The 18,432-nt window shown below is 36.4% G+C and overlaps 2 protein-coding genes across 5 annotated transcripts in view; one reads left to right on the top strand and one right to left on the bottom strand.

Annotated features, from left to right (window-relative positions):
* The window catches only part of LOC105551262 (chromosome unknown open reading frame, human C4orf33), a 21,950-nt gene extending 7,729 nt beyond the window's left edge, over positions 1–14,221 (bottom strand). The window contains exons 1-5 of one of the 3 annotated variants that reach the window (XM_011996442.1): positions 11,410–11,494; positions 6,634–6,699; positions 5,170–5,266; positions 4,574–4,763; positions 767–827 (exon numbers count right to left, since the gene is read on the bottom strand). In XM_011996442.1, coding sequence (XP_011851832.1) covers positions 767–827; positions 4,574–4,763; positions 5,170–5,184 — 266 coding nt within the window. In that variant the 5' untranslated portion in view covers positions 5,185–5,266; positions 6,634–6,699; positions 11,410–11,494. Of the gene's footprint in view, positions 1–766; positions 828–4,573; positions 4,764–5,169; positions 5,267–6,633; positions 6,700–11,409; positions 11,548–13,546 lie in introns of those variants that run through there. The other 2 variants (XM_011996443.1, XM_011996444.1) reach the window with 2 other exon arrangements.
* The window catches only part of SCLT1 (sodium channel and clathrin linker 1), a 249,958-nt gene continuing 245,468 nt past the window's right edge, over positions 13,943–18,432 (top strand). For both annotated transcript variants that reach the window (XM_011996445.1, XM_011996446.1), the window contains exon 1: positions 13,943–14,502. In XM_011996445.1, coding sequence (XP_011851835.1) covers positions 14,469–14,502 — 34 coding nt within the window. In that variant the 5' untranslated portion in view covers positions 13,943–14,468. The remainder of the gene's footprint in view (positions 14,503–18,432) is intronic.

Here is an 18,432-nt window from a genome sequence, read left to right as displayed (position 1 = left end):
TAATGGGTACAGCACACCAACATGGCACATGTATACATATGTAACAAACCTGCACGTTGTGCACATGTACCCTAGAACTTAAAGTACAATAATAAGAAAAAAATCTTTTAAAAAACAAAAAAAAACCTGAACAAAGAGAGTCCAAGGTTAATATTTTTAATGAGTCTAAGAAAATCTATATGTGATTTAGTTTTTATCCCTGGTGCTGAATGCAAAAGTGACACATCATATACTTAATAAATGCATGATGAATAAAGAATGGAATACATGAATACATAATTATGTAATACATAAAATTAAAGTTTCATCTAATCATTTAAAAATCCCCTAAAAGAAACATTTTTATAAGCTAGCTCAATTAATTATATACATATCTCTCTTTTTATTTCTGAACAGCTATATATAATAATGCAAATTTATTGAGTAAATAATGAGAAAGACTTTTTGTTTTATAATGACTTTTCATTTTGAAACAAAAATTATCTTCTAATTTATTAGAAAAATCTACATTACTGAACTGAAAATATTGACATAGGATTTTCAAATCTTTAGAATATGAGTATATTCTAAACATGTATTCTAAATATGTGCTCTGTACTTGAAACTAAGAAATATATAAAAGTATATCATTCAAACAAATTCAGAGTACCATTCTTACTGGTTAATTTGAATTAATGAGCTTTTACTAAAACCATATCATTTATAACTAGAAAATAATATGTTCAAATTATGTAGTAATAATTAAGAAAAAACATTTTATACTTACGGACAAAGTTCAACTTCTAAATACTGCTCAGTTATATCATTCAAGAAAAATGCTTCCACAACTTTTGAAAACAGAGATATATTGAGAAATTTAATATTGCTTTCCAACAATAAATAATTTGTTTATTCTTTTAGAATATAAAATAAATTGACTATTTTTAATTATAATACTATCCGCAATAGGAAAAAGAGCAAAGAAAATAGACATTGCCTGGAAGAAGAAATATATAGGAAATAAATTATCAACAATTTTCTCACATATCAGATTGCCACATATTGAAAAGATTAATTAAAACTAGTGCTGGTCAAGTTGTAAAGAAATTAATATTATCACAGAAACTTTGAGCCAGTTATCTTCTTCTAGGAATGTATCTGAAGAAAATAATCTGACAACTGGGAAAAGAATTAAGTATAATGCTATTCATTAGAGTACTGTTCAAAAATTAGAAATGATCTAAATGATTTATCTCCTATTACATAAGATTATCTCTTATTCTCTAAATAAATCTCCTATTATACAGAAGAACTGTTAAGTAAATTATGGAATTCATGTATTCCATGCAATGGAATACAATGCAGCTATTAAAATCAAAGATACCATTAAATATTTTTTGATATAGGAAGATATCCATGATATTCAATAAGTCAGCTGCAGAATAGCACCAAAATGCGTGTGACATTAAAATTTCATGTGTGTCTATGTCTAGATGTCTTCAAAATGTGCACAAAAATGTTAACGACTGCATATCTGTGATTGCAGGAATTTAGGTAGGTGATCTTTCTTTTCTTGTTTATAATTTCCTGGAAATTTCTGAATATTGCTATTTTTAAAATTTAATTTTGAACATAATACAGCTTTCTTTTAAATAATTAAAACAATATATATATATGAAGTAAAAAGTCATGTCCTTTTCTTCCCCTTTGGTCTAAAATCTGCCAGACCTTTTCTGTTCTTCTCCATACTATTTTAATGACTGAATAGTATTATTTTATAGGATATTATAACTTACTCACTTAATCCTTTATGGATAGACATTTAGGTTGTTTCCAGTTTTTCATGTGTTGTTTTTATAATAAAAGAGCTAAAATATAGACATAGTTCTGCCAGCAAGTCAGAGAATCTTATTGTCCCTTTATGAATCTTTTATCTAGATAAATGAGAATGTCTACTGTGATAGTTAATCGTATCTGTCAAATTAACTAGGCCATGGTATCCAGATATTTTGAAACATATTATTCTAGTTGTTTCTATGAAGCCATTTTTTAGAGATAAGTTGAACATTTAAATCAGCAGACTTTTAGTGGAGCAAGTTTCCCTCTATAATGTGGCTGGGGCTTATCCAATCAGTTTAAAGCCTTCATAGAAAAAAAGACTGACCTCCTCCAAGAGAGGAATTCTGCCAGCAGACAGCATTCAGATTTGAACTGCAACATCAACTCTCCAGCTGGCAGACTGAAGACCCAGGGAAGAGTGGACTTGCTAGCCACCACAATTGTGTGAGCTAATTTCTTAAAATAGATCTCTCTCTTTCTCTCCATATATATAAAATAGATATATACATACATACGCACACACACACTCTCTCTCACTATAAATATATGTGTGTATATCACACACACACACACACACACACACACACTCAGATGCACATATATATCTTCTGCTTTCTACTTTCCATCATCACCTTACAAATGCTTTTGCAGCTTCTCTGTGTTAAACACTATATCAGATTCTGGAAATACCTTTATTAGCTTACAATCTAATCAGATACTAATGTGGAAAATTTTAATAAAAATTCCCAAAGGGAGGATGCATACATTGCTACAAGAAAAAAAGAAAACAGATGCTTAGCTCAAAAAAAGTACTTTAGTGAAGGATTCCTGGAAAAGTTGCTATTTAAGCTCTGTCTTGAAAGATGATTTGGAACTAGGTGAAGAATGACAGAAACAGCATTCTAGGGCAAGACAACAGTAAAATCAAGGGTACACAATTAGGAAATATTGTAGCTTAAAGAACTATATGAACAGTTCAGTCTTACTAGGCAAACCTTTCAATGTAGGAGGAGCTGGTGGTGCTACAGAGAGAATAAGCAGCCAGGTCATGGAAAGTCTTTATATAGAGATCACATTAAGAAGGGCAAAACTTACCTTGAGAGGAAAGGATCCTGAGAAGGTTTTTAAGTAGCTGAAGGGTGAGTTTAAATTTTCATTTTAGATTTAGCACTCTGGCTTCTAAGTGAAGAACGGGCTTAAGGGCTAAAAGACTATTTAGAAGGCTCTGCACTAATCGAGGTAAAAGACTATGAAAGCCTTACTTTTGGAAAGGATAGTGGGGATGAAGAGGAGATACTGAGTTAGAGGAATACTTAGGAGGCAAAACTGATGGGACTTAGTAAATAAATCCAAATAATGCAAAGTGTCAAAGAGGGATATCTTAGAAAGATCTCACAATTTTTTAGATTTGGTGATTTAATGTATTGTTAATACCATTTATTGATATTGGGCAATCAGGTAAAGAACTGGTTTATGAAAGAAGTAGGTGAGTTGAGGTTAGAATTTGTTGAGTTTCATGTCTGTAGTGCCTCTAGCAGGTAAGTCACATTAGTGTGTATTCCATTAATGAGAGGATAATATACCAGTTTTGTATCAATAAAAGACAATATATATTTAACATATGACAAATTAACACTGACAAAATGTGTGCTTACAAATGGCATAAACTAGACATATTGACTAGAAGATTCATCAAAATCTTCTTTGAAGAAATGCGACATGAATTAGATCCTGAACTATGCATTAGAGGCAGGGGGAATAGAATGAGAAGGTACATAGGTTAAGAGCTTTGGCTGAATATGGTGGCCCAATTCATAAGTATGCTGAAAGCTTAAAGGAAGGGTTTGAACTTTATCCTAGGGATAATAATGATTTATGATCTGGGAAATGGCATCATGAAGAGTATTTCAGAAAGATGAATCTGATAGCTTAATTAGGATACAGCAGGAGATCATAGAGCAAACCTGAAACAGTGTAATTTTATGTCATGTCTTAATTTGATATGTGTGATGAGTTGCCAGTATAAAGTAAAAACTACATTTCATATTGAGGTTGATAGTGTTTCTACAATAAGTAAAACACTCCAAATTTTCCATAAAGAAGATTTATAAGGTTAGAGTGGTAATTTAAAGACACTTAAATACAAAACAGGAATCTTGAACTCTTCTCAGCATAGGTAACAGAAATAAAGGAAGAAAATAAGGTGGCAATAAAAAAATCTGGATTTGTGGCTGGGCAAGGTGGCTCATGCCTGTAATCCCAGCACTTTGGGAGGCTGAGGTGGGCAGATCACAAGGTCAGCAGATCAAGACCATCCTAGCTAACACAGTGAAACCCCATCTCTACTAAAAATACAAAAAATTAGTCGGGCATGGTCGCGGGCACCTGTAGTTCCGCTACTCAGGAGGCTAAGGCAGGAGAATGGCATGAACCCGGGAGGCGGAGATTGCAGTGAGCCAAGACTGCGCCACTACGCTCCAGCCTGAGCGACAGAGCAAAACTTGGTCTCAAAAAAAAAAAACAAAAAAAACCTGGATTTGTAATTGCCATTTTTTAACTCTTCTAGCTATATAGTTAAAGTCATATAGGTAATGGAGAAAAAGTCAGAATGAGAGATTGGTAGGAAGTATCAGAAACTGTACATGTCAATTGCTCAGAAGCACTTTCTTCCCAACAGCAAGATAAAATAGTAGTTCTGTGAGAGGTTATTATAAGAAGATTTATGTTTGCAATAAAACACACTACTACCACTTACCTTCATAATCCCACAGTTGATTGAAAGGTTTTCCTGGTTCTCCAAGTGGGGCTGGAGGATCCTTGAAAAATGGAGCACTAATGTCCATCATCACTCCTCTGTCACCTGGATTCAGCCTGATAAATACCGGCTCGTGCTTCACTGGAAAACCATCCCAAGTGTGTTCAATTTTAAAATCCATCTGAAGACTCTTAAAGAAAAATATATTAAAACAAACTCTTTAACAATATACAAATGTTTTCTTTAGTTGGAAATGAAATGAAAATTTCAATGCCAAACAGCAGACGGGAAAGGCACCAAGAGCACAGTCCTGGGAGCCAAAAGGCTTATCTTGTGTTATGCCAAAGCACGGACTCTGAGTTCTAGTCTAAAATAGGTAACTAGTTCCTAGAGGCTTTAAAACTTCTAGATTTAACACTTTTTTATGTACCTTTTTTTTAATTGCTGTCATAGAAACACTATCAGTCTCAACACGAAAAATGATAAAAGTGTTAAAAGTCTAGATTTGGCTCTAGTGCTGTTGTAAACAGTGCATCAAAATCATTTTCTTAATTGTAATTAAGTCTACTGCAAAAATTGTTTATATACTTAATCACAACTACAAGCACCATGGGTTCTTATGTTATCCTTTGTCTTTTATTTATTGTAAAGTGTGCAGGTGTCTCAGTTACTGGATCCTCTGGGAATCAAGATCTTTATAATAAAATTCAACTTAGTTTAAAAAAAAATCTCCATAAATCAGTAGAAGCAGTGCTGTTAACACCTGTTCTTTTGGCCAAAATCCTTTTCTTCATGGGGGTTGGGGATGGGGAGTTCCGATCATTTAAAAGTTAGTAGAGCTGAATTTTGCCTTCCTTTGTCCCAGCATATACACTTTCGTTTTTAATATTTTAACTGTTAAATGACTGCTTGCTTGGTTAATTACCTCTCTCCAACTGAAAAATGGGAACAGAATCTGCAATCATTTAAACTTCGAAATAGACTGAGTACCTACAAAAGAGCAGTTTTTGCATTTTAAATTAGTTTTCTAAGTATTCAATAGAGGGGTATAGTATTGTAATGCATTGATAAAATTTTTGAATACTATGGATTGGGCATTTTCTAAACATTGTCTCATTTAATTTCACTACAAATTTGCAGAGAAACTATTATTGTCCTCATACAAATGGAACAGATTTGTCCAAGGTCATGTGACTAGCATATCTAGAAATTAAACCAATGTCAGCAATGTTTTCCCAGATGAAGACATTTCAGGAATCTGCAAGGAGATGAAAATTTTATTTCAGGAGTGGTGGAACCCCCAAATTATACTAGATCCTGTAATTTTATCCAAAAGATAATCTCACTTAGTACCTTATGACTTTTCCAAACTGTAACTTCTTTTATCTGAAATCTTTGAATGCTTTCCTTTGCTTCATAAGTTATTTACAATCTTTTACTGTAATTAATGAAGTTACTAAATTTGGAATTAATTTAAATCAGTGAATATGTATTGAAAACCTACTACGAGTTAAGCAGTGGGAGATCCAAATGTACAAGCTCTGCATAACATAAGAAATCCAAGACCTCTAAAAACCTTTTTCTAAAGCATATAGCTTGTACTAAGTTTCACTATGTGCTCACAAATTTTACTAGATAATCTCTAAAATTAAACAATTCTGGTATTATAACCCATTTGCAGAAAGCTAATAGCATTTCAGAAGAAATGTTCAGCAACTCATATTCTTCATTATTGATGTAAGCTCAATGAGTGATAAAACTATATAAATTGATTCTGATTTAAGTGGATTGCATGGAATAAAATACCTCAATAATAAATTGATTTTCTTTAGTTGAAACATCAAGGCACATTCTACAAAAAAAAAAAAAAAAAAAAGTATAATCCTGTACCCTAAATTTTGGTAGTAATAAGCATCTTCATGCAGCATATAGGAAGAAATAAGAATAAATCAGGACGTTAAAAATGCTGAATGACTGACTCTGACACCAATAGGCTGAAAGAAAATGCTATTCTCCTAATTTAGAGCTTGATAATTCTTGACAATTTTGGCAATATATACCTTAGCTACTAGGAAGTTCTGGCAGATTCACTTATTCTTCATACAACCACCAAATCCACAAAAATTCTGCATACATTAAAGAGATCCCTATCTTAATCAGTGAGTTTCCACTAGGGACTTAATTCCCAGCACATTCAGGCAATCAATTCTATGTCTAAATGGAATAAAACCATACCAGTGACATCCAGTGATATGCTCCTAAAACTGGCCTATCATTTCTATGCACACATGGTGGGTCTCATGGTCAGAGTGAGGTAGACTTTATAGCAGGTTTGTCCCATCTTTTGGCTTCCCTAGACCAAATTGGAAGAAGAATTGTCTGTCTTGGGCCATACATAAAATGCATTGACACTAACAATAGCTGATGAGCCAAAAAAAAAAAAAAATCACAAGAAAATTCATAATGTTTACGAATTTGTGTTGGGCTGCATTCTAAGCCATCCTGGGCCACATGCAGCCCATGGGCCTTGGGTTGGACAAGCTTGCATAGGTTTCAAATTACTTCAAAATGTAATTTTATCTGGAAGATAAGAAGTAAAAGATAAAAGCAAAGTTACCATTGTTAAGAATTAGGTAGTGAGTACCTCAAACCTTTCTACTGGTTCCTTCTGCTTTTCCCCACTAAGGTTTCTTTGAGCATTATTTGAAAATTACTGTAAGAAATAGTGACTAGACTTCCACAAGTAGGGAATAGTGCATGGCTCATCAGTCCAAAGACCGAATATAATTTTGGCTTTAATTGCATAAACAACTTTAGTTTCTTATTGCAATGACAAATTTGTTTATTTTTTTAAAAACTTTATATTGCTTAAAGAACATTCATGTCAATCTAAGTATGCATAATATTTATAAAAATTAACCTAAAAAGTATAGTCCATCCTGCCCAGTAGTTAATGGTCTAGTTTAAAAATAACATAAACTAGAGACAGATGATTCTCCTTCAGTAATCTTCTGAAATTTAATCCCCACAGTCTTTCAATTTCTTTGTATTTGAAATTGTGCTCATTAAGTAAAGACAACTAAAATGTCAATGTCCTTGACCTCTTGGGCTAGCGCTCCCCTCCTAGTCATTCTCTATTAACCTGTACACTGCTCTATTTCTATTCTTACATGGCACTTACATGGCATGACATATTTGTTTATTGACTCCCTGAACCCAGCTAGAATGCCTATAAGTGATGCTTACTATTTATTTGTTGAGTGAATAACTTTTCTAGTCCCTGGATCTAACCCTCTAGATTTTGTGCAGGAGAAACGTACTGTGTTCGTGGTATCGTCATCATGACCATCACGTAGTGTCATTTAACACTACATATCAGATCAATACAACGGCTAATAACAAAGATGATAAACCCAGAAATTCCCTTCAATTTAGTTTATCAAGCATTTATTAAGTATTCATCTTATTTCAGGTACCATACCAGGTGCTGGGGCAATAATATATAATAAGTCTACGGCAGTTTGGGATGGTTCTCATGTAACTAATCAATGAAGTCCCCATTTCCAATATCAGTTGCTTCATTTTGCAGTCCTAAATTTAATTCAGTGGGATCCTTATACCAAAGTAAGTTTTAGATGAATCAAAGGTTTAAGCATAAAAATCAAAATCATATAAAAACAAGAAATAAAAAGAGAGTTAAATAAAATCTTAATAGTAGTAAGGTAGGAGACAAGCTGGACCTGTTTTCTGAGCACCAAGGCCCCACTGATTAAAACAGAATCTAATCAAAACAAAATGAAGCAAAAGAAACCAGCTAAAACCAAGATGGCAACAAAAGTGATCTCTAGTTGCCCTCACTGCTCATTACACATTAATTATAATGCAGTAGTATGCAAAAAGAAATTCCCAACAGTGGCATGACAGTTTACAAATGCCATGTTTGTAAACTCCTAGAAGTTACCTTATAAGGTTTAAAAAAGGGAGGAACCCTCAGTTCTGGGAACCCTTCCTACTTTTCTGGAAAATACATGAATAACCCACCCCCTATTTAGCATATAATCAAGGAATTGTCAAGTATATAACTAGCCAACAATTCATGGGAGCTGCTGCTGCTACTCTATCTATGGAGCAGCCATTTTCCCGTAGTTTGTTGCTCTATAAACTTGCTTTTGCTCGTGAACCCTTTCCTGAATGAAGCCAAGAACCCTCCTGGGCTGAGCCCCAATTCTGGGCTTTCCCTGCATTAGTAGAGAAAACCTTTTAAAATAGAAACCAAAACCCAAACATTTTACTACATAAATATAACAAAACTAACATGGATGCAGCTGGAGGCTATTATTCTAAGCAAATTAATGCATGTACAGAAAACCAAATACCACATATTTTCACTTATAAGTGGAAGTTAAACATTAGGTACTCATGGACATAAAGATGGCAACAATAGACACTGGGGACTACTAGAGGGGGATGGGAAGGAAGGGGCAAAGGTTGAAAAACTAACTACTGGGTACTATGCTCACTACCCAGGTGATGGGATCATTCATACCCCAGATCTCAGCATCATGTAACCATGTAACAAACCTGCACATGTATCCCCTGGATCTAAAATAGAAGTTGAAATTTTTTTAAATAATTAATAAATAATATAATAAAAGCAAAAACCTCCTTCCCAAGTTCCCCTTACCCCAAAAGTCTATCATTAACAAAATCAAAAGACAGTCTGGGAAAAAGTATATGCAAGTCATACTTGATACAAATAACTAATTTCTTTGATGCGTAAAGAGCTCCTAGAAATCATAAGGAAAAGACCAACACTCTAACAGAAAAGTGACCAAAAATTATGAACAGCCAGTTAGCTCACAGAGAGAAAATGCAAAATGTTCACTTACAATGACAGAAATGCAAACTAAAACCACAATAAATTACCATTTTTCACTTAGATTGGCAAGGATCAGAAAGTCTGATAACATGCTGTGTTAATGAGGGCACTGAGAAAAAATCATAACGTTGCTAGTGAGGCATAATTGATACAGCCTCTGTGAAGAGCAATACGTCAGTATCAAAATAAAAATGCAAATATCCTTCGACAAAAATAATTCTAGTTCTAGGAGTTACTATACCTGCACATATTCAAAATGCATAAGTGTTGAGGATATTTGTGGTAGCATTGTTTATAATAACAAAATGTTGGAAGCAACTTAAATACCCATCAGTAGAGGACTAGTAAAAAAAAAATTATGCTATATCATACAATGAAACACTGTATAACTGCTAAAATGAATGAGGCAGCTCTAAATTAACATCTATGCTAAAATACGTTGTGAAGTGAAAAAAAGCAAGGTGCATTTATTTAATAAAAAGGAAGTTTATTTGCATATATGCTTGTGATGCATACACTATCTCAGGAAACACCAAGAAACGAGGTGGTTACAGTGGTTGCTTCCCTGAAGGGAATTATCTGCCTGCAGATATGGGAAGGAGGAAGCTTTGCTTTCAACTTCATCACTTTTTAAAAACCTATTTGCATTTTATACTATGACAGACACGCATTACTATTTTAAGGCAACTGAATGGTTTAAAATTATTTTTTGGCCGAGCGCAGTGGCTCACGCCTGTAATCCCAGCACCTTGGGAGGCCAAGGCGGGCGGATCACAAGGTCAGCAAATCAAGACCATCCCGGCCAACACAGTGAAACCCCGTCTCTACTAAAAGTACAAAAATTAGCTGGGTGTGGTGGCACGCGCCTGTAGTTCCAGCTACTTGGGAGGTTGAGGCAGGAGAATCGCTTGAACCCGGAGGCGGAGGTTGCAGTGAGCTGAGATAGTGCCACTGCACTCCAGTCTGGTGACAGAGCAAGACTCCGTCTCAAAATAAATAAATAAATAAATAAATAAAATAAGGCTGGTCTCCTAAGAGTATGGCAGCTGCCTCTTCTCCCCTTTATATTATATATGCTGAACGTTTCCGAAAAGTCATAATGCATATTATCAAGATGATTACTGTCCTGCAATTCAAGTTTGGCTGTTTAGACTTTTTTTTTTTTTTTTTTTTTTGAGACGGAGTCTTGCTTTGTTGCCCAGGCTGCAGTGCAGTGGCCGGATCTCAGCTCGCTGCAAGCTCCGCCTCCCGGGTTTACGCCGTTCTCCTGCCTCAGCCTCCCGAGTAGCTGGGACTACAGGCGCCCACCACCTCGCCCGGCTAGTTTTTTGTATTTTTTAGTAGAGACGGGTTTCACCGGGTTAGCCAGGATGGTCTCGATCTCCTTACCTTGTGATCCGCCCGTCTCGGCCTCCCAAAGTGCTGGGATTACAGGCTTGAGCCACCGCGCCCTGCCCGTTTAGACTTTCATAATACAATGTTTATTGTTAATCTGTATGTTTCTACTTTTAACCCCTATTCTTCAAATTGCTCTTAAAACAAGTCAAAAAAATAAATTTTCAATTATTCTGATTGCTTTCTCTTTACCTGGAAAGACCTCTAAAAGGAAACGAAGGAAGAGAAAGGAGACCAAACACTGGAGCATTAAGAACCCGGGAAAAGAAAAAAAAAGGTCCACAAAGTTTAGAAGAAATAAATTATGGTAAAGGTGTTTTCTCAACCAAATGATCCGCAAGGAAAATTTCCAACTTCCTCTGCTCAACAAAATTTCTTTTAGTTTTTCTACAATAATGATTTCTTTTCAGTTTCCATACCGCCCCGAGGCCCCGCCCATTTATCAGAGAAACGAAGAAACGAGGAAGTCAGCCTGACAGTGGGAGTACGCTCAATTAGCAGGAGACAACTGAAAAGTAAAATACTTTTCATTGTTTTCCAGAGATCAAGCGAAAGACAAGACCTGGCGACGGCGAAAGGAATGTCAGAGAGAAGAGAGAATAACAAAAGAACACAGACCACGAAGCTTTTCTCAAAACACTGGCTTCCCCCTCTTAGCCGAGGTCAACGCAGAGGGCTCGGCTTTAGGCTCCACCCAGCTTCCTACACGTTCTGGGGGAGGCGCTTGGAACACTGAAGCAGAGACACTTGATTTTTCCAGGAAAGAAAAATGTTGAAGGGCCACAGGTGAACATCTGAAGACTTCTAATCGTTCCACTAAAGTTTGAGTGGTTTCCTAGAAGAAGGAAGGGTGATTCGAAATAAAAATACCGTGCAATAATTTGAAAATCAACTGTAAAGCATTAAGATTACAACAGAACATGTACAGAAATAATTCATTTAATACAACTACAGGCTAACTGGCTATATAAGCAAAAACTATAAATTATATTATACCAGCTATAAATTAGATTATACTATACTCCTGGGGAGGCATGTTCATGGCGGTTAACAGTTGTGAAATTAGAACCATCCTGCCTGAGTTCAAATCGCAACTCAGGCACTTGCCAGCTGTGTGATCTATTCTGACCCTTGCTTAAACTTCTAACTTTGTATTCTTCATGGTATTTTGCACATAGTACTGGGTGCTCAATGTCAATTGATCAACCGAATTAATGTTAGTGAAAGTCACTAATTTTCAATCTATACAATTATCTATGAGTACGTACATATCCACTTGTCATTCCTTGTATTCAATTTATACTAATAGATACTTTCCAGGAACATCTACTGAATTCTTTCATTCCTTCTATCAGATATTTAATCAATTCTGTGTTCCAGGTATTATGATGGAGCCTGGAGACAAACTACAAAACATGATAGATAATGCAGGAAGGAGCATGAAATAAGTACTAAGGTGGCACCTACCTTGGGAGAAGTGGATAGAGAACTCAGGACGTGTGAAAAGGAGAAACACGAGAGGGGATCTTTTAAGGATAAGTGAAAACAATTTTGTTTCCTAATGATGAAACTTACGTTGAAAATACTCCATTAAAATTCATCTACTAAAATCTTGTAACCACAAACACAAAAACAAAAAACTATCACGATCATAATTATGATCATGTAAGCTAAAAAAAATCGAGTGCAGACACAAAAATTTTCACCTGAGATACTCACTTTATGTAACTACCACTCATCATTATAGCCAGAAGGTATTTGCTTCCATCCAGTTTGGGTGTAAGCATAGAGTTAAGTCTATAATTATTTATTTGATGCCAAGTAGAAATACAATATGACAATATACAAGGTTCAAATGTGGGAGAAGTTACAAGCAAGTCCTCGGAGAGTCAGTGAGATGTTTATGAAGAAAGAGTCATATACTGAACTCCATAAACGAGTTGGAGCTTGCACACTCAATTTTCCCTTTATGTAAAAAGTTTTCCTGTAAACATTATAGCTACTAAAAATCAGAACAAGTTCAATTATCCACGACCCAAAGCTAGATTAGACCTTTTCAATGATTATTAAGCTACACATCCATATTTAACAGCTAGTCTTTAGAGGAAGGGACCATCTCATTCTATTAACAGCGAGTATTGAGTCAGGACTTCAGATGCCTAACTGCACATATTCGAATACATTTTTAAAAATTTCTTAACACATATCGCTAAGGTTACTTTATATGACATTATGAGTACAGGACAACAAAACTCTTAAGCTGTTAAACAGAAAGCCAAATCAAGCTGCATCTATGACATGCCTGTTTAGTGAAACTTTACTTCAATCCATAAAAATACAATTTATTAAAAGCGCAAAACTAGTGGCTAGCTTCAAATTAACATATTTGTTGCTAGTGGTGAGATTTCCTCCAATGTTAAATAATTTAAAAAAAAACCATACGTTTTAAATCCAGACAAAATCAATTTTCAAAAATGAAAATTATAATCTATCCACAAATGTAAGTTTTACCGTTTTGTTTTTTGCAAAAAAAAAAAAGGTACCTTTTATCTTTCCTTATATTTGAGGAAAAAAGCTTATCTTTGAAGAAATAGCTGCTGAATTTGCAAGATCTTTTGAATACTTCTAACTACATGCTTTATTACTACACAGTTAAATATTTAAACAACAGTTGTCTCCTTTGGCAGGATGGTACTTACCTTCTTGAGATGACCAAATCGAAACACAGAACTCCTCCAGAGGTACAGCCTTGGTGGGAGATTCTGAAGACCCAAGTCTGGCTTCTACCCCTAGCCGCATGAACCTGCATCCTTTACTTAGTCCAGAAAGGCTTAGTATATTAGTAACCCAAAGACAGTGAGGGCATTTAAACTGTGTATTTCATGCCCTACTCACGTTTGCATTTTGGGTTTAAAAAAAAAGAGGTTGGGCCCCACCACCTGGAGACACTGTCCCACCAGTTTGCCCGCCGCGCCAAGCCGGTGGCTCAGCTGTCACCCAGGTTCTCACGACTCCTCCTATTGCTTGACAGCCAGCCAATAGCGTGCTAGGACTCTAGGACGCGCGATGGCGTAAGCGCCAACGCCCGCGTGATGACGCAAGCGGCGTCACCGTCTCCAAGGAGTGGTTCGGGGCACCGGTTTCAAAGTCGCAGGGCGGGCCGAGTGGACTTCCGCTGCTGGCCTGGGGCTTCCCAGCCGTGTTGGCGTCGTCTTCACCAACCCACGCCGCTCCGCGTAGAACGCCGCTCTCAGGCTGCCCTCCAGCTCCCGCGGCACTCTCCTAGGTGGCCCGACGAGACCCAGAGTGACCCGCGGGACGCCTGTATCGAGCAAGTCCTCTTCCCACCAGGGTGGGATTCGGTTGAACGTGGAACAGAATTCACCTGGCGCGCCCCCAGCAATCTTCAGTCTCTCTCCAGGGCCTGGAACTCGTCTGGGGCGCGGGGGAAGGAAGCGTGGCGGGGCTGTAGATGCCGCGTGAGTAGGATGCAGATTGCACCGCTGGAGCGCTTGACAACCAACCGAGTGTTGGCTTAGTTTTGTTTTCCCGCACAGCAAGCTCTGTGTCTTTCAGAGGAAGGTAAAGGTGATGAAAACTCCAAACTAAAATTGTATCGAAATGGCTACAGAAATCGACTTTCTGAGAGAGCAAAGTAAGCTCCATGTTTTTTTGAGACTTCATATTCACATACAATGTTTAATATCGTCGTCGTTGACCGACAAATCTTTTTTGAATGCTGGTTGGGTACATTTAAATTTGTAAAAATTTAAAGAAGTTAGTTGCAGGGAAAAAAAAAAAAAGCTTGATGGTATACGTGAGGATATGTGTATATTTAAGCAGAACCGTATGGTGGTACTTGTGGCTTACACAGAATTCTGCTAGACGCTAAACATGTTTGTTATGCTCCTCTCGTGCTCTGAAGATTAGAAGGCTAATGGCCAGGAAGAGTTTCCAAGTGTGCATTTAAAACCTAGGGGCCCAGCTCTCTGGCCATTTATTAAAAAGATGTTTATTGAACTCCTGTTTCTATTATGTACCAGACACTATAGAAGAACAGCTGCTGCAAAGATAAACAGGACAGTTTTTTACCTTAAGAATTTAATGTGGAGAGGGAAATGTATTCCAAAGTATATTGAAGTGGCAGCAACTGCTGGCTCTTTTGCCACAGTCTCAGGGATTGTTGCAATGATTAAATGAATATTAAAATGTGTAAAGGATTTAGAATAGTATCTGATACATTGTTAATTTATTGTTATGTAATAGTTAAATATTAACTGTTACACGATTATTATTAAAATATGTTCAAGGAAGGTGCTATTAGGCTGAAACGTGCAATACCAATATGAATTTAGTATATAAAAACTCTAGGTATCCCAAATAGAACAATATTTGCGACACTGAGGGCATTAGGAATATGCTTTGTTAAAGATTTGCAATAAGGCTGGTTTGAATGTAATATTGATGTAAATTGAATTGGAATATTGATATAGGGAAATGGCAAGTGCAGTCGAAGGAGTAGAAAGGGCTGGATGGTGAAGGGCCCTGTCTTCTCTGTGCTAAGGAGTTTGGACCACTGCATGGGTTATAGGAATTCAGTTGAGAGTGGCATGATCAAATTGTAATTTAGAAGGCCCGGTCTGATTTTTATGGGGAATGTGCATTATAGCAGAGTGCAGTTAGTTGACTACTGTCATCATTCAGATAAGAAGTAAACTAAGTTGGGCACAGGGAGATTGGGGATCAGGGGATTTGAAGGAAAGAGGTAGAGGACCCTTCGTTTTTACTTGAGCAACAGGGAAGTTAGGAAAAAGGTAGTAAGTCCCATTTTGGCAGCATTATAGACCAGTGGTTAAGAACTCAGTTAGCCTCTAGATTTAGTCTGCCTGGGCTCAGAGCCTACCTCTTTCCAGGTCTGTGACCTCGAGCAAGTTTCCTAGCTTTTCTGCACCTCAGTTTTCTCATTTGTGTAATGAGTATAAGAACACAAGAATCCTCTTGAAGTTGTGAGACTTAAATGAGATGATGAAAAAGCAGTGAGCATAGTGTCTGGCACATTTTAAGTGCATGGTATATGTTATCTAAAATAATTAATGACACTGTAATGACACAATAACATTAGCATTATTTCTTAGGTTTGTAGTGAGAATATCCCCATCCCATAAGAACAGCTAACTGGCCACCATAAGAGTGGTGTGGGACAGGAGTTGGTTGATGAGGAGTTTGGCTAGAGTCAGGAGAGTACTTGAAGCAGTGAGAAACTATTAATTTCATAAGAATGATCCAGCCAGAATTCTTAGATAAAACTGAGATCCAAATACCAGGGGGAAACAAATAAGACAACTGAAGCATAGTAACATTTTTTGAAAAATGAGTGGTATTTAATAGTTCCACAGAAGACAAGTGGAGTGCAAGAAGGAAATCTCAAGCAGAAGGAGCAGAAGAAGGAATGGTTCAAAGGCTTAAAATAACTGGTTTTATTCAGGGAATCGGAGCCTAGAATGGTAGCGTATGCATGAAGAGATAAGAATGAGAGTTGAGTGTCTGCGTTGCTCTGCTTTTTTCTTTAACTGGATTTTGCATGCCATCTGAAGGTGGTGGATTATTCCGTTAAGTGACCCACCCAAATACCAGCCCAGATAAAGATAGATGGTCTTCTTTCCACCTGCCTCTGACTTTTTCTACACTGATTTCTGTTGATCTCGATGGTCTCTTTGTTCCTTTTGAATTTGGGAGCCTAGGTCAAGACCATTTGTTTTGGTACTTCTCAACTGGCAACCCCACATGACATTTCCTCTGATAATTACTATTTCAGCTTTACATATCATAACAACAGGCAGCTCCACACTCAACCAGGCTACTAGTAGAGTAAGCTTGTAGCATATTTGCTGTGTACTGTTCTTCCACCTCTGTCTGGGAAAGATCAGTTAGTTTTTAGGAACCTGTTCAAAGAGGTACTTGTATTATCAATCTAAGGAACTAAGAATTCATTCATTAGTGGGGTGTGAGACTCACTGGCAGAGTGGTAATGGACTCATTTTTTTCTTTTCATTCTCTTAACAGTGTTGGACCCAAACATTTTTAATTTTGATGAAATAATTCGTCAATTTTTTCTTTTATGAATTGTGCTTTTGGTGTCATGTAAGAAATCATTGCCTAACCCAAGATTGCAAAGATTTCTTCTATGTTTTCTTCTAGGAGTTTTATAGTTTTAGGTTTTACATTTACATCTATGGTTCATAGAGTTAAATTTTATACAAGGCATGAGGTAAGGATCCAGGCCACTTTTTTGCATTGGATGCCCAATTGGAAAAACTACCCTTTCTCCATTGAATTACTTTTGCTCCTTTGCAGTTGTTTATATATGTATGTATCTATTTATGAACTCTATTCTTTTCCACTGATTTATTTGTCTTATCTGGACACCAATACCCCACTGTCTTAATTATATCAGCTTTATAGTATGTTTTAAAGTAACATTGGTTCTTTTTTACCTCATTGATGTATCTCTTTAAATTTTCTCAGCTATACTTTGTAGTTTTTAATGTTTAGGTTTTGCACATCTTTTGTTAGATTTATGCCTGTGTATTGAAATTTTTGATACTACTGTAAGTGGTATTATTCTTTTACTTTCAGTTTCTGATTTTTCGTTGGTAGTATGTAGAAATAACATTTCTTTTTTATTATTATACTTTAAGTTCTGGGGTACATGTGCAGAACGTGCAGTTTTGTTACATAGGTATACATGTGCCATGGTGGTATGCTGCACCCATTAACCAGTCACCTACATTAGGTATTTCTGCTAATGTTATCCCTCCCTTAGTCCCCCACGCCTCAACAGGCCCCAGTGTGTGATGTTCCCCTCCCTGTGTCCACGTGTTCACCTTGTTCAGCTCCCACTTATGAGTGAGAACATGCAGTGTTTGGTTTTCTGTTCTTGTGATAGTTTGCTAAGAATGATGTTTCCAGCTTCATCCATGTCCCAGCAAAGGACATGAACTCATCCTTTTTTATGGCTTCATAATATTCCATGGTGTATATGTGCCACATTTTCTTTATCCAGTCTATCATTGATGGACATTTGGGTTTGTTCCAAGTCTTTGCTGTTGGGAATAGTGCCACAATAAACATACGTGTGCATGTGTCTTTATAGTAGAATGATTTATAATTCTTTGGGTATATACCCAGTAATGGGATTGCTGGGTCAAATGGTATTTCTGGTTCTAGATCCTTGAGGAATCGTCACACTGTCTTCCACAATGGCTGAACTAATTTACACTTGCATCAACAGTGTAAAAGCATTGCTATTTCTCCACATCCTCTCCAGCATCTGTTGTTTCCTGACTTTTTAATGATCGCCATTCTAACTGGCGTGAGATGGTATCTCATTGTCGTTTTGATTTGCATTTCTCTAATAACCAGTGATGATGAGCATTTTTTCATGTTTGTTGGCTGCATAAATATCTTCTTTTGAGAAGTGTCTGTTTATATACTTTGCCCACTTTTTGATGGGATTGTTTGCTTTTCTGTTGTAAATTTGTTTCTTTGTGGATATTAGACCTTTGTCAGATGGCTAGATTACAAC

The sequence above is a fragment of the Mandrillus leucophaeus genome, unplaced genomic scaffold, assembly GCF_000951045.1.
Source record: "Mandrillus leucophaeus isolate KB7577 unplaced genomic scaffold, Mleu.le_1.0 Scaffold513, whole genome shotgun sequence".
NCBI lineage: Eukaryota > Metazoa > Chordata > Mammalia > Primates > Cercopithecidae > Mandrillus > Mandrillus leucophaeus.
Note: the sequence above shows the minus strand (reverse complement) of the source record. Positions and strands in the feature narration are given on the sequence as shown.